The 19,198-nt window shown below is 38.2% G+C and overlaps 1 protein-coding gene across 3 annotated transcripts in view; it reads right to left on the bottom strand.

Annotated features, from left to right (window-relative positions):
* TENM1 (teneurin transmembrane protein 1) overlaps positions 1-19,198 on the bottom strand; it is a 3,721,864-nt gene that overhangs the window by 1,431,537 nt on the left and 2,271,129 nt on the right. For all 3 annotated transcript variants that reach the window (XM_044054336.1, XM_044054337.1, XM_044054338.1), the window contains 2 exons: positions 13,669-13,863; positions 11,196-11,396 (listed from right to left, as the gene is read on the bottom strand). In XM_044054336.1, coding sequence (XP_043910271.1) covers positions 11,196-11,396; positions 13,669-13,863 — 396 coding nt within the window. The remainder of the gene's footprint in view (positions 1-11,195; positions 11,397-13,668; positions 13,864-19,198) is intronic.

Here is a 19,198-nt window from a genome sequence, read left to right as displayed (position 1 = left end):
AAAGATGCCTTATATGCTAAGCACAGATCATCTCACAGCAACCTGTAGGAGACCAAGTATAGAGATAGGGCTCTAAGGTGGTCTGTTTAGGACAACGTGTTAATATTCTGGAACCCCAAGGGGCATTCTAGTCAGTGATGGGTCTGATCAGGACCGAGTAGAGTTATACTATAACTTCCTTGGTCCTAGATACCATACCTTTACTTTTAAGTTGGGCAATGTAGAATGATTTTCTTACTTCCTTGGCTATGTGTCTAAAAATATTACCAGATGTCTAACTACCTGGCCAACTCTTAGGGGTGTCTTATCAATTTTGTAATTTCCCTGGGTGGACATTTTCCCAAAATACACTATAATGCACTTCTTTGCATTGAGTTTTAATCCATGGCTTTGGCATCAGTCATTACTCTTGCAGGATATTACTGCCATGGGCAATTTGTCATAGCTTCCAATTTGCAGTTGCCTGCAAACTTGGTGATCAAGAGGCCCCTGACATTAGACTTGACCTCCAAGAAGTAGATGCCAAACAGGAGTGGGCCCAGCATGGAGCCCTGTGGTACTCTGCTGATGACCTACCTCTTGTTGGAGGTGGTATCAGCAATCCTGAATTTGTCAGTCCTATCTGTGAGCCAGCTAGCAATACAGTCAGTTATGTACAGATTTACACCTAGTCCTTTGAGTTTTCCCACAATACCTGAGTGGGATATTGTGTTAAACACCTTAGCCAGATCAAGGTAGGCAGTATGCATCATTTTCCCTTCATCCATTTCATTGGTTACCTTTTCAAAGAAGTCTTCCAGGTTAAATATGCATGGCCTTCCCTTGACAAAACCAAACTGGGATTGATCCAGTGTCTGAAGGCTGCCAATCACTCTATTGATCATTTCTATTATAATTTGTTCCAAGGCTTTGCATATTAGGTTAGTCACACTAATGGGTCTGTAATTTCAGGGGCTGATTGATGATCTACCCTTGTGAAGGGGATAATTGTTCCATCCTCCATTCACTTGGTATTTAGCCTGTATAGAGGCTGCAGTTAAAAACTGACTGAAGTGGTCTGAATAGGTCATGTTTCAGCCTATTTAGGAGGCATCATGAGATATTGCTGGCCCACAATGAGGCTGTGTTTTGGCCTTACTGAGTGCTGATATAACCCGGGCCTGGCTGATAGCTGGAGGAGTTATACTGGTACGGATTTCACAGAGGTGTTGGGGACAGGGGTACTTGGGTCTGAAAGCTGAGCTGAAGTTGTTGTCCAGTAAATTTGCTATGTCACTGTACAAAGTGAAGATGGTACTATTTATTACTAGTTCTGTACACTGCTGCATGTTACTTTTGTGGTTTCAGACATAGCTGTGGAAGGCCTTGTGGTTGTCTTTAGCCTGACAGGCTATCTTGACCTGATAATTTGCCTTGCTGGGTTTAATTAGTCCTCTTAGTTTACTGTTTAGTTCAGTTAGTGAGCGCTTATCATTATGAAAGTTCTCTTTTTGACTTTGGCTGTGACTTTTTTTTCCTTTTGTTATATATTTTGTTAAGATTAGGAGTCCACCGGTGTGGTTTATTTTTGGGGTTTCTTTTGGGTTCAGTTTTGGTAGGTGCAGCAGTGTCTGTGCAGCCATTTACATGTTTGTACAGTGTTTCTATGAACAATTCAGCAGAGGCTGTTGTGAACTCAAGATTAGGCGGGACATTGACATTTGACAAAATGTCAATTAATAGGATGTAGTTTGCTTTAGAATAGTCCCCAACTGTAAACAGTTTTGCTGGATTTTCCAAGCTGATTTTTATTTTGAAGGAGGCAGCTTTGTGATCCAACCTCACCAGTGAGGACACGACACACAAGGGGGGGTGCAGCACTCTCTCATATTGGTGAGGACTAGTTCCAGTATGTTTGAACCTCTGGCTGAAGTGCACACTAACTGGTTAAAGACATTTATGTTAAAGTCCAAAAAACACTTTGTCTGCAAGTTGGAAGCAGTGTACATTTCTCAGTCTATAGAGGGGTAATTAAAGTCTTCCATGACTAAGTGTTTGGTTGGATGGAGAGTGCCTCCAGTACATTTAAATAAGAGTTGTGGGATTCTTGTGACATAGATGGTGACCTGGGTATAGTAAGGGACTATATCTAGGGTGATTTGCACATGGAAGAAAGACAAGGTTTCATTCTGTTTAACCAACTTTGAGGTATACTTGTTGCTATTGTAGATTGAATCAGCTTCATTTTTAGTCCCTCTATGTATGGCTGATGGTTTCTAATTGTGCGGAAGGCACTGTAGCCTTGCACTGCCAGAGTACTTTCTGAGATTTCAACCATGCCACAGTAATGGTAAAGATAGATGTCTATGTTCTTCAGAGTGAGGACAGCAAATAGGGTGTGACGTTTCTTGTTTAAGCACATATCAGTGAGCAGTAACTCCTTTAGGTTCCTTTGTCTTTTATTGGCAATGTCAGTAGGTTTGTCATTTTGGCATTGCTGAGGGGGTGGATAAAGGTTTAGCCAATATCTGGAAGGCCAGGGGGGGACAGGTGCAGGCCATCTTTAGCACAGCAATGTGTTCTGTTGACCATGTCCTCCAGGGTGACGGATACTGATTTCCCCTAGATTAACACCAGAAACTAAGCCAATTTTTAAAGTCAATTATGTCTTGTTCATACTGTGGCATCGATCTTGGTGAAGGTAGAATGTTACTCAGTGCTAGGTACATACCTGTCTGAGACACACATTCAGAGGTCCTTAAAGTATCTTCATATAGTACAGAGAGTTACATCTCAGGTCATTTATGCCTTCATGTACCTTGATAGAATCATACTGGTACCTGTGGTACAAAGACTTGAGTACAAGTATAGCTTGGTGGATCCTAGCTCCAGATTAAGCAACTGATTGCAGTCTTCTTCTTGTCCAGTCTGGTGAGTGGGGCATCTGTGTGTCATACAATGGAGTCCCCGATGCTAACAGTCCTGGGTAAACTGCTTGCTTTCCCTATGAGCTTTCTTTTCAGGGGTCCGTTGTATATACTCTTGTTGTTGCTTTTGGTTTGTGCAAAACTTTAGAAGTTTACAATTTTCTAAGCATTTAAAGTATATTTTTGCTGCAAATCATCTTTTCTCCTTTACTGTTTGGTACTTGAACTATTTTGTTTTGTAATCATCCCATAGAGGGGTGATTTAGCTATGGAATACGTTGTTTCATTGCATCTGAGGATCTTTTTTGCTGTGCTTTTACATTAAGAGGACTAAGTTCATCCAATTTGTGGCAGAAGCTGTTTGCTTGGTCTATCTGAGTGGAGAAGCCTTCCAGCAGGGCTCAAAGTGTAGTTGTTTTATTGGCCTGAGAACTCAGGAGTTGCATTTCATTTTCATTTCTGCTTCGATAAATTAGGCACATTTGCAAGGCTCTGTGCTCATTTCCACAGAGCTCATCACACATAGGTTGTTTGCCTGCCCTTCAGGAAGTGTTTCGACTGAATCCAGTGCCATCCAGACAAAGATTTTTTTTCAAACTGTATTATTACACTTTAAGTGATCACTGCTTCTTATTTTGGAATTTTCTGAGCATTTAAAGTGCATCTTTGCTACAAACTGCCTTTTCTCCTTTACTGTTTGGTACATGATCTGTTTTGTCTTATAATCGCCTTGTAGAGGGGCAATTAGTGCACTTGCAGTATGCAGTGATAATGCAGTTTAAAAAAAATCTGTTGCTGCTGCAGTATAGAGTAGTGTCCTTTTCTAATTTTATTTCTTCTATGGACATTTTGTAACTCCTCAGTAGTGACGTCTAGTATGAATTATACCAACAATGACCTACGATACCAACAGAACAGCTGACTAAGTTATTGTGTGTGTGTGTTAACATCATTTGTTGGTGCCATTAAAATGCTAAGGATTAAACGACTGTGCACATAAATTCCTGTAGTGAAATGTGCATTCAGCTTATGTACAGCAAGCTTATAAAAAGGCAATGAAATTTAATGGTGCATTAATAATGACAGAAAGACAATAACTTCAATTTCCTCTCTAGTGAGGCAAAGCATTCAATGTTTGTCTTCATTAACAGTAATTTGTTTTAAATTGTTTAGGCTGTATCCTGATTAAATGTGTGCATCATCTCTGTAACATGTCAACTACATATTCCTGCAGCTATTAAATGGCTTTAGGGACACACCCATCTTGAATCATTTGCCATAGTAAGTCCATTAGCTAGAACTTCTTTTAAAATGTTAGGTAAAACTCAACCTTTCCAAATCAGATAGCTGAATGAAGCACAAGTTCCATCAGGTGATTAAAAGAGTTTGAAACTATTGTTTCAAGTGACTCAATATATGTACAAACAAGAATGCCAAATGCTGGTTTATATAATGAATATCTATACACATGCTGTTTCAAAGTCCTCTCATCCAAAGCACTGGAACAAAAACGTTATCTGAGATTATCAGACAAACTTCATTTTTTTAATGCAATCTATTGATATCTTGAACTATGTAAGCCTTTTGCCATAATCTAGCAAGTTGTTAGTACTAGATAAATCTAATACCCATCTGTGTATATGAATATAGCACAGAATACAACAGTTCTTTCTTCAATCTTTAGCCAAAAGACAGAAACATGAGAAAGACAAAGAGAAGCAGTGGATTTGTGTGTGTGCGTGCAAGCATGCACACGTGCATGTGTATATGTACACAAACTTACCTAAATATTTAGGCCCAAAGTTTAGGACTTGGCATAGAAACAGAGACCTTCCCAAATAATCTATTAGACACTATGTTAGCCCATCAAAGAAAACAGTAGCAGATTCGTTACTGATAGATGAATACTTAAATGGAAAATACTTTACAACAAACAGAAAAATAATGTAAGAAATCTACAATCCGAGGAAGAAAAAAGTTATAGGGAGAGATTCAATAAACCTACACTAAGTGTACATGATGTGTATTCAAGAACATTCTTATCACATTTTTTGCACTATCAAGTCACTCAGAAAGTTTGCACTATGTGTACATTTTGTGGTAACCTTTTCGAATCCTTGACAATATTTAAAGCTGCAAGAAAATCAGTAGGGAAACTAAAATTAGGAGAAAGAAGTTGTGAGTCATGCCTGTGTTGTCTGTTCACTCAGAACGGTGTACACTTATTGTAGGTGTTATTGAATCCCAGGGATAATGTAATTTATCTTAATATGAATTACTTGTGGGATAACTGCTGTTTTCATTAATTTGTAAAAATGATCAGGTCATAGTGTTATGTTTATGGGAAAAGAAGAATCTAGCAGGGGAATACGAAGCTTACCTTATAGGATAAGACCTTATGTATACTTGGGACATAGATATGTATAAACAGGACAAAATGATAATGCTAAGAAAACAAAAGGACAAAATGATAATGCTAAGAAAACAAAATAATGAAAATTTCTATTATATGAACAGTTGATAAGCTCTACACAATTATGCTCTATGCAAACAAGGGGCAAAAACCCAGCACCTTTCCACTAAGCAACACTATCATTTGGACTGGTGTTCTATCATCTTTCTTGATGATTTCATTTTGCTTCCTCTCCTTTTCTTTTTTTTTTCATTGTGAATTTTTCTTCCAAGTGCGTATATTTTGTTATTAATGTTAGTAAGTTAGCACTGGCATAGTGTTGTGTTTACATTGAATGTGCTTCTCTTTTTCTCTTTCATTCTCCAATCAGAAACCCCCTTAAATGCTCATAGGTTGACAGTTATATACTAGGTTAATGACCTCCATGGCCTTTATAAGTCTAGCTGTGCAATCCAACCCAGTTGTGTCCCTATATATCATGGCATTTATTAGGAGGAATATGTGACTTAGGAAGTTTCTAGAGGTTTTGGGGGATGTTAGTTTGGGCATTACTGTTTGCCTTGGTCTATGGGAGACATAAGGGCCAGATCCAGGGTGAATTCTCAATTTTCTATCCATTGGTCAAAGTTACACTTAAATATAGTTAGAGATGCACTCACATGGATGGGGAGCCTGTTACAGAGCATGGGGATCCTCTGAGACACACATTTGCCTTTCCAACATGTCTTACTTGTGTCACAAGTACAATTTAAATTCTTAGATCTAGTGGTTCTATTGCTGTTCATTTTGCAGATGTGCAAAAATCCACCAGAGCTGGATCTGAGGATGCCTTGTATGTCAATGACCAACTGTCAGTAATCTGCAGGAGACAAGAGTACAGAGAGGACTTTAACGCAATCTGTATATGACAATGTGTTTACACCCTGCATTTTCTTGGTAAGGAACCTTTGTGGTCATTTCAACTGTTGCATATGTCTGGTCAGGTATATGCCAAAGGGGGCATTATACCCAGTGATGAGTCTAATAAGGGCTGAATAAAGAGGTGCTATGACTTCATTGGACATGGATACCATGGTCTTACTTATATGTTGTTTAACATAGAATGATTTCCTTACTACCTTGGCACATGGTCGAAGGTCATAAGTTCCCAGGTCCCTAACTATTGGGTTAACTCTTTGGACTGTCTTATCGATAGAGTAATTCACCTGGATGGCAGGTTTTCCAAAAGGGATTGTAATGCATTTCTTGGCATTGAGTTTTAGTCTGTGACTTTGGCACCAGTCATTTGTTTGTGATAAAACCCTCTTGTAAGATGTGTGTGTCATGGGGTGATTCTATGATAGCCCCCGATTTACAATGATCTGTGAACTTGGTCAGCCAAAGGAACATGGCATTAACCTTTGGCCTCTTAGAAGTACATGCCAGATAAGACCAGTCCTAGCAGATAGCCCTAAGGTACCCCACTGGTGACAGGTGTTTTATTGGATGTGATATCACCAAGTCCTGACATGCTGGGTTCTAACTGTGAGCCAGCTGGAAATCCAGCAAGTTGTGTAGGGGGTTTTGTCCAGTTCCATGAGTTTATCAACTATATCCAAGAGGGATATTGTATTGAATGCCTTAGCTAAGTCCAGCTAGGTGGTATGCAGCATTTTCCCCTCATTCATTGCCTTGGTGAAGTTTTCAATAGTAGGGCATGATCATTCCTTGAAAAGCCAAACTGAGCTGGGTCCAGAGGCTGAAAGTTGCCTATGTCTTTGTTGATCATTTCCATGATAATTTGTTCCATGGCATAGCACATTAGACTAGTCAGACAAACAGATCTGTAGTTTTCAGAGTCAGTTGATGGTCCACCCTTGTGGAGTGTGATAACCACTGCAGTCCCCTATTCTCATGGTGCAAAGCTGTAGTTGAAAGGAGATGCAAGTGGTCCTGATACGTCATGTTTCCAGCTGTTTATGGGGCATCTTGACATACTGTCAGGGCCCCTTGATGGTGTCTTTGGCTGCCAGGACCTGCCCCTTATTAATCGTTGGGGGGGGGTCTATGCTAGGTATTTCAATAAGGGAGGTGAGGAGAGTGGAGAGGGGGTAAAGTTTGAGCTGGATTTGTCAGCCAGCAAATTCACTAAGTTGCTCTGCATAGAGAAGGTGGCACCACTGACAACCAGTTAAGCAGACTGATGTACGCTGCCTTTGATGTTTCAGACATAGCTATAGAAAGACTTGTGGTTGCCTTTAGACTATGAGGCTATATTGACCTCATTATTGGCCTTATTGGGCTTAATTAGTCTTCATGGTTTCTGATTTAGTTTAATTAGAAGCTCTTATTATTATGGGAGATGCTTTTCCTGATTTTAGCCATGACTTTTTTCCTTTTGTTATATAATCTGTTAAGGTTAGGATTCTACCAGTGTGGTTTGTTTTTAGAGTTTGGTTTGGGCTTACTTCTACTAGGTACAGCAGCCTCTATACAGCCATTTAGAAGGTTGTACACAGTCTCTGTGAACAATTCTGCATACGTTGTTGTGAACTTGGGGTTAGGAAGGGCTTTGAATTTTGATAAACTTTCACTTAGTAGGGTGTATTTGCTTTGAAGTAGATCCTAATTGTTACAAGGTTTTCTGGGGTTACTGTGTTGATTTTTATTTCAAAGGAGACAGCTTTGTGGTCTGACCTCATCAATAAGGATATGACACTTGGGAGGGGGGTGCAGCACTCTCTCATATTGGTGAGTACCTGGTCCAGTATGTTTGAACCTCTGGTGGGTGTGCATACTATCTTGTCAATGGTATTTGTGTTAATAAAGTCCAAGAATCATTGTACCTGCAAGTAAGAGGCAGTGTAGGTTTCACAGTCTATATTGGGGTAGTTACATTTTCCCAAGAGTAGAGAATTTGGTATAATGGTGAGTGCCTTCAGTAGGTCTTGGTATGAGCTATGGTATTTTAGGGACGTAGATGGTGACCTATATCTTGTTTCTTGTTAGGATATGGTATGAGACTTTGTCTATGGTGATTTTTGCATGGATAAATTCCAGGGCATCATCCTGTTTAACCAACGTAGAGTTATGCTTGTTGCTAATACAGACTGAGGCTCTTCCACCATTTGTTCCCATCTGTGCAGCTGATGGCCTAAACGTGTGTAAGGCTGTGAAGCCTTACACTGTTGAAATACTTTCTGCAGATTTAAAGCATGCCTTGGCAATGGCACAGATGCCTATATATTCCCCAGAGTGAGGAGAGCTTGTAGGATATGAAGATTCTTCTTTAGGTTCCTAGCATTGAGCAGTAACACCTTTAGGTTTCATTGAAATTGTGTATGTGCATATCTTGCATACTGTGTTTGTATTTTTAAGGTTTAAATGGTTGTCCGTAAACATGAGACAATTGCTACATTGTCTCAGAATGCCCATATCTACCAAGATGGCTATAGAAACATTTGGAAATTGCAGATCCATATTCTCTGGACCAGTATTTGGGTATGCTACTACAGATTGTGGAATGGGCTATACAGAGGTCTCCTTGGGTGGGCTTTGAAGTTTAGCACTAGACTAGTTTATATTATGGCAAGATTTGACAGAAGTGCTGTTTAATGTACAAATTTGCTGCTCTAAGCTTGTCTCGGCACAATGGCTCATTCAATACTTTATGTTTATTTGGAGCAGTACTCCATGGTTATTAATTTATCTTCATTTGGAGAAGTATTTCCTGATTAATAATTTACCTTCATTTGGAGCAGTACTCCATGATTAGTATTTTACCTTCATTTGGAGCAGTATTCCATAATTAATATTTTACCTTAATTTGGAGTAGTACTCCATGATTATTACTTTATCTTCATTTGGAGCAGTATTTCCTGATTAATAATTTACTTTCATTTGGAGCAGTACTCCATGATTAATATTTTACCTTCATTTGGAGCAGTATTCAATGATTATTACTTTATCTTCATTTGGAGCAGCACTCCATAATTATTACTTTATCTTCATTTGGAGCATTACTCCATGATTAATATTTTGCCTTCATTTGGAGCAGTATTCCATGATGAATATTTTACCTTCATTTGGAGCAGTATTCCATAATTAATATTTTACCTTAATTTGGAGTAGTACTCCATAATTATTACTTTATCTTCATTTGGAGCAGTATTTCCTGATTAATAATTTACTTTCATTTGGAGCAGTACTCCATGATTAATATTTACCTTCATTTGGAGCAGTACTCCATGATTAATATTTACCTTCATTTGGAGCAGTACTCCATGATTAGTATTTTACCTTAATTTGGAGCAGTATTCCATAATCAATATTTTACCTTCATTTGGAGTAGTATTCCATGATTATTACTTTATCTTCATTTGGAGCAGTATTTCTTGATTAATAATTTACCTTCATTTGGAGCAGTACTCCATGATTATTACTTTATCTACATTTGGAGAAGTATTTTCTGATTAATAATTTACCTTCATTTGGAGCAGTACTCCATGATTAGTATTTTACCTTCATTTGGAGCAGTATTCCATAATTAATATTTTACCTTCATTTGGAGTAGTATTCCATGATTATTACTTTATCTTCATTTGGAGCAGTATTTCTTGATTAATAATTTATCTTCATTTGGAGCAGTACTCCATGATTATTACTTTATCTTCATTTGGAGCAGTATTTCCTGATTAATAATTTACCTTCATTTGGAGCAGTACTCCATGATTAATATTTTACCTTCATTTGGAGCAGTATTCCATAATTAATATTTTACCTTCATTTGGAGTAGTATTCCATGATTATTACTTTACCTTCATTTGGAGCAGTACTCCATGATTAATATTTTACCTTCATTTGGAGCAGTACTCCACGATTTTCTTTCCTTTCTAATCTTGATGCAGTTAACAGTACTATCATGTTTCTACATTAGTTGAAGAGATGATACATGCATTCCTTTTCTGGTATTAGTTTCTAACATTTATACTTTACTGCCTACTTCTAGACTTTAAATAGTAGCTCCATGATTCTGTACCTTTTATTATTAAATATTGTTTGGAACAGTTGAAATAAATCTCAGTCTTGCATTTAACCTCCTTATGTTTTCTACTACTTCTAATACACAAGCCCCATTAAATATTATTTTTTATTAGTTTATACTTCTGATAAATGAGTACCATCACTGAAAACAAAAGCCCATTATTGGGGGGACCTAGTACCACTAGTGGGTTAAGTGACTTGCTCAGAGTCACACAGTAGGTAAATGAAGGTAGAAAGAAAGAGACCCTGGACCCTTGAGAACAGGAAGCATCTCATTAAATGTTCAGAGCCATACATTTTTGCCCTAACTACTAGACATTGTACTGTCTATAGAGGAAATACCTTTCATACATAAATTTGACAATATTATAGATAAATCCATTGAAAGTAATAAGCCAACAGCATTGGCAACTACAAAATTCACATCCAGTAAATATGTATGATATGTCAGCCTAGTCCTTGTCTGATGTCTACCAGAAAATATCTTGCTCACAACCATATGCTACTCCTTGAGTAACCACATCAAATAAGGACTGCAGATGTAGTAATATCAGCATGTCATTAAGTCCTGATAGGTACATCACCAGAGACTAGTAGATCGACAAATGTCCATGTCACCAAACAAGTTGCAAAGAATAAAAAGATTCTTCTGTCAGCAATTTGATCTTAAATGCGTCATACTTCAAAGTATTACACAGCCTTCTTATGTATATTTTCCTTTATCATCACTGCAACTAAAATGAAGCTAATTGGTCTACACTTATGCAGATTTATTCTTCGTAGTATTGTACATATGATTTTAATTTAATATAAAGGCCATCTCTTGCCATATATAAGCTAGAAAACTGAGGTACCTGTTGAGCAGTCAGAACCTGTCCATGTAGGATCACAGTGGCAGGCCCCTGAGTCAGGTAAGAAAGTTCCATGCCCAGAGCATTGTTCTTGACACATAGGCATAGGCGATTCACATGTTACATCTCCCCAGCCTACAGAGCAGTGACATTCTCCTTGGACACAGACCCCATGACCAGAGCACATAGGATCCAAACAGTCTTCTAAAGAAAAAGACAAAAGCACATTTCAACACACCCTTCATAAAAACAATTCAAACATATACATTTAACAGACAATTTCCATATTCCAGTGGTAATAGCAGTAGCACTTTATACATTGGTTTCCTTTTTCACTATGCAAGACCCACAAGAATGATGAACAATATGCTGCTTACAAATAATGGGAGTCATTCTAAACGACAAGAGCTTGTCAAGGAAGCATGTGTCTGATGAAAGTCTTGCTATGCATAGAAGATAATGCGCTATCCTCTCACACCAAATGAAAATATCATTCAAAGCATGCTTTATTAAAATGTTGACTCTGTTGATTTTGTCAAATAAAACTGCAAATGAACTTGGGCAAGAGATGCTAAGAGTTATACTTTTCTACTAATACACAGATCTTTTATAAACCAGAGTGAATGAAGGACTTGTTAAGTATCAGAAAAGTGTAAGGGAACAAAAGTATAAAATATCATAATATTCTCAAGGATTATTATTATGAATGAAATTAGTAAATATCTGAAAATGCTGAAAGAGTATAAAATAAAGGCTATGCTAGATAAAGCTGCAAACTCCATTATACACAGCACTGATCTTGTCAGTTTCCCTTACCATTGTACATGCATAGCCATAGAGTTTCTGCATTAACAACATACTGGACTCAAAAAGAATTGAGACAATAATCCTTTTTTTCTTCAGTTCTTCTTTTCTGTTAGTTATTTCACTGCCCAAGTAATAAACCAAAAATGTTATACAGTATAACAGCTCTCCTTTTAGATCCTTACATTCTACACAATGATAAAACCTCTCAGAAAGTGAGAGTACACTAGCAAACTCTGTGCTGAAGTTCAGTCTACTATGACATCTCTTCCGCATAATGACCACTTTACTTCTCCCTGTATTATCTGTCTTTAAAGGCTTGCAGCCATGTGTAATATTATGCAGCATCTATGTAAGTATTTCACACAAATGTCACTAATGCCAGGGGACACAGTCCCCCCCCTGACTTGATGGCTTGCTAAGTAATGGCCCTTGGTAAAAGGAAGAACCCCCTAATGAGCATGAGTGGGCTAGCATTCATCTGCCTGTGTTCATATGAACTACATTGTACATTGACCTTAAAGGTTCATATGTTTATCCTAAGTATATTTTTCTCTTTCTTTTACTTGATGCTATATGTTAAAAGTAAACTCCCTTGCTTAAAAAAATAGCTTTAACCCAAAAAGTAGAAGGAATTTGTTTCACTGGGCAAGGTCAAGGTCTTATCATTGAAAGTACCCAGACAAATTGTAATTTCTGTTAAAAAAAAAAATCAAAACATGCATTCATGTCTAAGCAGTAACGTTAGATTCCAGCAATGCCCTGATTGCTGGAACCTATTTTTGAGCAATGTCACATAGCCAACCATGTCATAGCTGAAATAGTTAGTTATGTGCCACTGTGCTTAGCTCAGTGGTATCAGACTATTAGCATTATAGTCAGATGCAGTGGTCTAATTGTGTAGTGCAGGACACTTGCATGTTTTTCCAGATACATCCTACAAGTAGACAGTTTGTAAGGTGATGGCCTCTGTTGCAGCAGCTGCTGTGCTTTGACTGATATCTGCTGCGATCTTATCTTTCTCGGTCGTTTATCTCCTTCTCTACACTCAACTAATGACAGACTCTGTTGTAAGTGGGGCATTCAGCTCATCTAGTGTCTGGTGCCAATCCCATGAAACTGTAACAAACCGTTTGCTACAAATGTAACAATTGGTTTGCTTCAGTTACTATGCCACCGCATAACCCACAAAGTGCTTTAGCATTGCAGTCCTGATTGCAATTGCAGTATTACATTTTTGGCATTAATTTCTGAATCCCAGTACTGCAAAAAAATCCCTGCTGATCATATCCTCGAACATCTTTTGCATGGGGCAACTGCATCCTTTGCCCCACCCTAGCTACAAAAAATATTTGCCCTTTTCCAGGACAAAACTCACCGAAACAATGGAACACCAACAACAAACTAAAATAAATAGTTACACTGCTTAGGAATCAAGCAAACATGATAAATCATCCCATCCCCTTAGCAATCTACCTTCAAGTACATGTAAGGAAACCATATATGCTATACACATACATGTAAAGATAGCTAGACAGACAGATGGACAAAGACACCTGTGCAATTACATATACAGCTGGCATTTTTTAGTTTATAGTGAAATGAGAACAGTGATATTTTTTTAAAGAAAGCAGTAAATAAATCATAAAACAAATTAAGCATACACACACACCTTCTTCACAAATATCGCCTTTGTAACCAGGAACACAGATGCAGACTCCCATGATGCATGTTCCATGGTCAGAACAAGTTGGATCAATGCACTGGTCATCTGGTACATCACATTCTGGACCCTTCCATCCATTGTGGCAAATGCAGTGTCCTTTTTCATATTCTCCATTACCACTACAAAGCACAGGGCAAGAATCTAAAGGAATTTCAAAAACAAAAGTACAAGTTACCTTAAGGCACTGTCTGTGAATGTGTGTGTGTGTGTGTGTGTGTGTGTGTGTGTGTGTGTGTGTGTGTGTGAATATATGCATGTATGTATGTATATACTACATCCATCTATATTATATATCTTAAAATATGTGCGCTGTGTGCTGTGGGTAGACCCCCTTAAGAATGTACACTGGTTGAAAACCAGTCCTTTGCCAGATACTGAGGCTTTTATGACCTTGACATCATAATCATCAGTAACTTGTGGCTTGGCAGGTACTGCACAGTGGATGTGTTGAATACACTTGACTGCAAATTCTATTACTAGGTACTGTAATAGATCTGCCCACCATGTCTTATATGTAAGGCCATGAACTAAGGTAGCACCTCTTATTAGCCTCAATCCCTTATACAAGTGGTACGGTGTAACACATTATTTATAATACTGTGATTGTCAAAGCCCTCAGTGTCCTAAAAACAAAGTACATATTTCTCCAAAAATATTAACTTGCTTCTGTTCTGGCCCAGGAAAATCTCCCCTTCCTAAATATTCCTGCCAGAGCTACAACAGGTAAAGGAATGTTGCAAGCAAACTCAAATATGGTCTTCCAATAATAACACCAGCTTCAAAGAAAAGCTGCATTACAATACAACTGATTGAAAATACACTATCTGTTCATCTCTAACTCTCCAGCACAGGAACACCAGTGCATCACCCTTAGCAAAGCCAAACAGCTACTGTTTGAATACAGAATCAACTTACTACTAGGCTCTTTCCTACTCAGTAACTTGCAGATCAACTTCTCCTACCTCTTCCAACAAACCTCCATTCAAAATGGTCTTAGAATCCTCTCCAAATCAGGACCAACTCTCTAAGCACCTTGGAACAAACTACACTGCACTGACCATTCATTCTAAATTCTTACCCTAAAACTGTCATCCCTACTGTAGAACAGAGTGTGTGTGTGTGTGTGTGTGTGTGTGTGTGTGTGTGTGTGTGTGTGTGTGTGTGTGTGTGTGTGTATGTGTGTGTGTGTGTGTGTGTGTGTGTGTGTGTGTGTGTGTGTGTGTGTGTGTATACCTTTAAGAAGCATTTCCAGATGTAGGCACATGCATATAGATAGTGAGCACATGCAGGCAGCAGTGCCATTTTGAGAGAACAGAGTGTTAACATGTATGAGTGTGGTAGTCAGTCTGTTTACAAGTTTATTTAAGTTTAAGTTACTGCGCCTCATTCCTGATGTGTTTGTGTGTAATAAAGCTGCTTGAGCTGAACCCAGAACTGCTTGTCTGTTTTATCTTGACCAGACGAGCGACATAGTGCCAGAACTGGGATTGAGAGTACAACTTCTTCAAGACATGAGGTGTAGAGTTGAAGGGGAAGGCAGATTGAGCTGATTGAGTGAAACGATCAAAAAGGGCCAGAAATGAACTTAAAAAGTTACCGGGTCAATATTAAAAGACTAAACAGGAGTTTCAGCGAACACCTCTTGTTCGACACGTAATGAGCGAACGCACTAAAGTGCGAATGCTCAAAACAGCAATTTCTTTCCCTGGGAAAGAAATCTCTTAGCCATCCCCGTGTGTTCACCCCTTTCCTCATTGTAGTTTGTGCTTTAGTGCATTCACTCATTACGTGTCGACCAAAAGGTGTTCGCTGAAACTCCTCTTTGGTCTTTTAATATAGACCCAAAGTTACCAGAACTTGCACAAATGGTTTGTTTTGCAAAGAAAATGAAATGGAGCACTTGTAAGGCACACAATGCATTATTAATTAAACAAGTAGCACAAAACGTATTATTAATCAAACGAAAGGCACAAAATGCATTATTAATTAAACAAAATGTTTGAAACCACAATATTTGATAAAACTAGCAGAGATATCCATAAGGGTCTCTGAATTACCTACCATTTGCATAGCAAGCATGTCTAAAGTATAATGAGCATAATAAGAAGTTAAAAGGGCATAATGAGTGCAGTAAAAGGGCAAAATAAGCTTAAAAAAGCAAGGCAACTGCATGTTTTTTTAGTAAAAGACCATGTTTGGGCACAAACTACTATTTTGCATTGACCAAAGCCATTCAAAGCATAACTAGAGTTGTTTGAAGTATCTCAGAGTGTGAAAAGTGTTTGCAAAGTGTGTGCTTTATTACGGTGTGATTATTTCAAAGAATTTGCTGTGTGAAAAGTACAGTAATATTGCAAACTGCAGTCAAAGTATAGCCACTTCAAAAAGTTTCTTGTGCTGTGTACATTTATTCACAGAGTGCTGTTATTTCAAAGTGTTTCTTACAGTGTACAGTTTATTTCATAAAGTACAGCCATTTTGAAGAGTTTCAATGTTGTGCACAGTTTATTTGCAAAGTGTATTAATTTCACTTTTTCCATTGTGTACAGTTTATTTGCAAAGTACAGTCATTTCAAAGTATTTCTTACACTGATAAAGAGGGTCTATATTATAACAATTAATGATCAAATGATCGAACACTGTTATATCTACCCCTAAACATCGAACAGCCAAAACAGCGAATGGCCAGAACAGCAATTTTTTTTTCCCATGGAAAAAAATTGCTGGTCCCAAAAAAAATAAAAATAAAACACTAAACACTAAATAAAGTGTGCCTCCCACACTCCCCCTACTTAAATATACCAACTCCAAGATTATCGCACTACAGTAGAGGAAATGGCACAACCCGGACAATGGCTCAGTGATTTTTTTCCCCTGGGAAAAAAAAATCACTGTTCCAGCCATTCGCTGTTTTGCCGGTTTGACGTTTAGGGGTCGATGTAATGGTGTTCGATAATCTGATCGTTTGCTGTTCTAAAGTAGACCCAATAAAGAGTGGTTTCATAAAGTACAATGATTCTTGTGCTATAGAGACTTATTTGGCATTTATTTCAGAGTCTCTGTTGTGCTATTGGACATAATTACAAGCACTGGCAAAGTTTTGGCATATTTATGTGTGGGTATATTCGTACATAAATTCAAGCACCTTCACTACTGTATGTTGATATGGCAAAGGCATTTCACAGACCAAGTCCACTTGTGTTTGACCACAATATAACAGAGAATTGGAGAGTATTTGAGCAGGAATACGATATTTTCATACAAGCAACTTTTTCTGACAAAGATGCATGTACAAGGGTATTCATTTTGCTTAACTTAGCTGGGTCAGAAGCCATTAAAAGAGAGCATATATTTGTGTATGCACCGGAAGTATATGCAGGAGAGGGGGAAAACCATCATATTATTGTACCAGCTGAATCAAGGGAGGACCCTGAGTGCTTGAAATGTAAACTTAGAGAACTGTGCAACCCCCCCCAGACAAATGTTACATTAGAGAGGCACTTATTTTATACAAGAGACCAAAAACCAGGGAAACGTTTGCAGGTTATATCACTGACTTGACAAATAAGGCTAAAACATGCAGATTTGGTGATTTGAAAGATGAGTTAATAAAGGACAGGCTTCTGTGTGGTGTTAATAGTGCTGCAGTGAGAAAGATTTTGCTTCGTGACAGTGATTTAATGTTGAGCAAAGTCATAGAGATTTGTCAGATCCATGAGATCACAGAGAGGCACACAAGTATGCTTGCAAGGGATAAGAGCATGGTGTCAACAGCCTCTAGAGCAAATGTAGAGAGCATGCAGCACATAGCAAGCAGAAAGAGGCCTAAGCACATGGCAGCTGCAACCCCTGCAGGTTTTCCCGTAACTTTCTAGCAAGTTCCAAGACTAGCTCAATAAAATGGACATGCTCAATGCAGTATAAGGGTGAGTTAGAAAAACTCAAGTCAAGTCTTATTGTTACCTGTCATAATTGTGGAGCCAACTAAGAGTCTATAAGACAGAAGTGCGTAGCACTTGGTCAACAATGCCACAAGTATAAAAAAATAGAATAATTTTCAAAAGTTTTGCAAATCAAGTAAGCCTCATTCAGTTATTAAGTAAGGTCACCAAAAAAAGCAAGTTGATCATATAAAGAGATGCAACCCTTCTTTCTATGTAGATGGTGTATCCGTGGTCGGTGAAAAGGTTAATGCAGTAGATTTGCTGGCAATGAATGAAGCATTTTGTACTGTCCTGATCAATTGTAAACCTACAGAGCTCAAAGTAGACACTGGTTCAAAGTGTAATGTAATCTCAGCAGAAACATTTGCTAAAGTGAGGGCTGGTGAGCAACTTAATTTGGCCATTTGTACGAAGCTTGTTGCTTATGGAGGTGAAGAGATTCAAACCAAGGGCTCAGTAGTGCTTTCCTGTTATTCAGCTGGGAACAGTTACTGCTTGCAATTTTATGTAGTCAAGACATGTGCAGTCATTATTAGGTCTCAGAGACAGTTTAAGAATGAAACTACTTTCTTTTACCAAGAAGTACATCAGATAAGCACATGTCCCAGTTCCAGCTTTGGTGATGCTTTTTTCTCAGAGTAGGTTGATGTTTTCAATGACAAGTTAGACAAACTTCCTGTTGTGTCCTCTATGAAAGTAGACCCAGAGTTCAGTCCAGTGGTCAGACCAACAAGGAGAGTTCCAGTAGCTATGCAGGACAAAGGCATGGTCTAGTTAGACAAAATGGTGCAGCAAGGTGTGATTTGTCCAGTCACAGAACCAAATGAGTGGGTGTCTTCCATGGTAGCTGCTCATAAGAAAAATTCAGATGAAATCAGAATATGCATTGATCCAAGAGACTTGAACAAGGCATTAAAGAGACCTCCTCATCTTATGCATACAGTCAAGGACATTGCAACCCTCATGCCAAATGCCACTGTTTTTTTCTGTCTTAGATGCAAAGAGTTCATTTTGGCAAGTAATGTTTGATCACAAATCTTCATTACTGACTACATTCAGTACCCCATTTGGTAGATCAGATTCCTCAGGATGTCTTTTGGAATAAATTCTGCCAGTAAAGTTTTATAGCACCCAATGGAGCAAAAATTTTTTGGCTATCCATGTGCAATAATAGCAGATGATTTAACAGTTGGAGGCAGTGGTGAAGTAGAGCACGACCGAAGCCTCAGGAATGTTCTGGACAGAGCACTTGAAGTGAATTTAAAGCCCAATTCTCTGAAATGTAAATTCAGACCACCAAAAGTTACTTTATGTAGGTCATTTACCAGCACAAGCTTACGACCAGATGCTAACAAGTAGCCATTCTTGAGATGCCAGCTACAAATAATGTGGATGTCCTACAGCATTTTCTTGGTATGGTTAACTATTTGGGCAAATTCATCCCTGACTTTAGTGAGTTATCAGAGCCTTTAAGAGAAGTGACACACAAAAATATTGCATACTCATGGTTAGAACAACACCAGACAGCATTT

This window comes from Protopterus annectens, chromosome 13.part0 (genome assembly GCF_019279795.1).
Source record: "Protopterus annectens isolate FY-2018-M chromosome 13.part0, PAN1.0, whole genome shotgun sequence".
Classification (NCBI taxonomy): domain Eukaryota; kingdom Metazoa; phylum Chordata; order Ceratodontiformes; family Protopteridae; genus Protopterus; species Protopterus annectens.
Note: the sequence above shows the minus strand (reverse complement) of the source record. Positions and strands in the feature narration are given on the sequence as shown.